We start from the raw sequence: 1,255 nt of genomic DNA on the forward strand, positions 1-1,255 counted from the left end.
GCCAATTTTATGGCCTTCCATTTTTTTTCATCCGTTGAACTATATCTGTTGTTCAAACAAGCCTATTGGTAACTGTGGCATTTTGTTTATTTTATCCAATTAATGATTAGTTAAGAACTTTCAGATTTTCTATTACTGAGTTCCGCTTGTGCTTACTCTAGAAAGCCATAGATCGGATGCTTGAAGCGTAATTAATCTTAACAATAAATCGGTCGGGACAAACAAAAACGCATCAAGAATTCCGTTTGGTCAGGGGTAGTGGTGGTGGTGGACGATGGCAATGGGAGTTCATTATGAATCGAAATAAGATACACATGATCGCACTTTGCATCACGATTTAAACAAGTAATACAATCTAACTATGAACTGTGATGTGCCCAAACCTTGAAGCATTTACTCATCACAATCCCACTGATTAATAAGTCTGCATGAGCAAATAGGAACACATTTATGTGATACGAATAGCTGAGGAAAGAAAGCACTACCTTTTGATCCGCCTGAGCATCTCCGGGGGCTTGATGTCCATGCCGTGGCTGCCGGCGTAGTAGAGCTCCGCCAGCTTCACGAACTCAAACACCTGCGAAACGAAATTGAAGGCTCCGTTTGGTTAGGGGTAGTGGTGGTGGTGGACGATGGCAATGGGAGCTCATTAATTGCTGGTAGGGGTGCTGCTTGGAGGTGCAGGTGTAGTACCTTGTCGCGGCACCAACCGCTGACGATCGCCGTCGGGAAGTGCTTGGCCACGCTGCGCACGGCCATCCGCATCTGCTCATTCCAAATCAGAAAAATTAATAACGTGCCCGCATGCAGGTCGTGAGCAGAGGCGCATGGTGGCGGAATGAATTTAGGAAGGAAAGCAGAGCGAACAGGGGAGGCAGGGAGTGGCTCACCGTCTCGCTCATGAAGGCGGCGTCGGGGTCATCGACGATGGGGGACAGCGTGCCGTCGTAGTCAAGGAACATGACGATCTGCTTCCCTTTGGAGGCGGCCACGATCTCCTCGAACTTGGCCAGGGCGGAGGGGTGCCTGGCCATCCAGGCCGCGTGCTCGTCGTCGACGCCTGCAGCGAGGGCGGCAGCGGCCCTGGCGTGCGTGGGGGACGACGCCCGCATGGACTCGACCAGGCCACTGAGCATCCCCGCGCCAAGCTCCGCCTGCGCCGCCCGTAGGCACTTCCGGCTCACGGCCATCCCGGCACGCGGCGGCGGGTACGGGAACAGCGACCCCGGGCAGGGGCACGCCGTGGCCGTGGCCG

The 1,255-nt window shown here is 53.8% G+C and overlaps 1 protein-coding gene across 1 annotated transcript; it reads right to left on the reverse strand.

Annotated features, from left to right (window-relative positions):
- LOC123407546 (probable trehalose-phosphate phosphatase 7) lies at window positions 1-1,055 on the reverse strand. Its single transcript, XM_045100711.1, has 2 exons — window positions 891-1,055; window positions 1-765 (listed from the first exon to the last, which is right to left on the reverse strand). Exons 1-2 carry the CDS (start codon window positions 1,032-1,034, stop codon window positions 562-564), a joined length of 348 nt encoding a protein of 115 aa, XP_044956646.1. The 5' UTR covers window positions 1,035-1,055; the 3' UTR covers window positions 1-561.
- Between the last annotated feature and the right edge of the window lie 200 nt (window positions 1,056-1,255).

Source organism: Hordeum vulgare, chromosome 7H (assembly GCF_904849725.1).
Source record: "Hordeum vulgare subsp. vulgare chromosome 7H, MorexV3_pseudomolecules_assembly, whole genome shotgun sequence".
Classification (NCBI taxonomy): Eukaryota; Viridiplantae; Streptophyta; class Magnoliopsida; order Poales; family Poaceae; genus Hordeum; species Hordeum vulgare.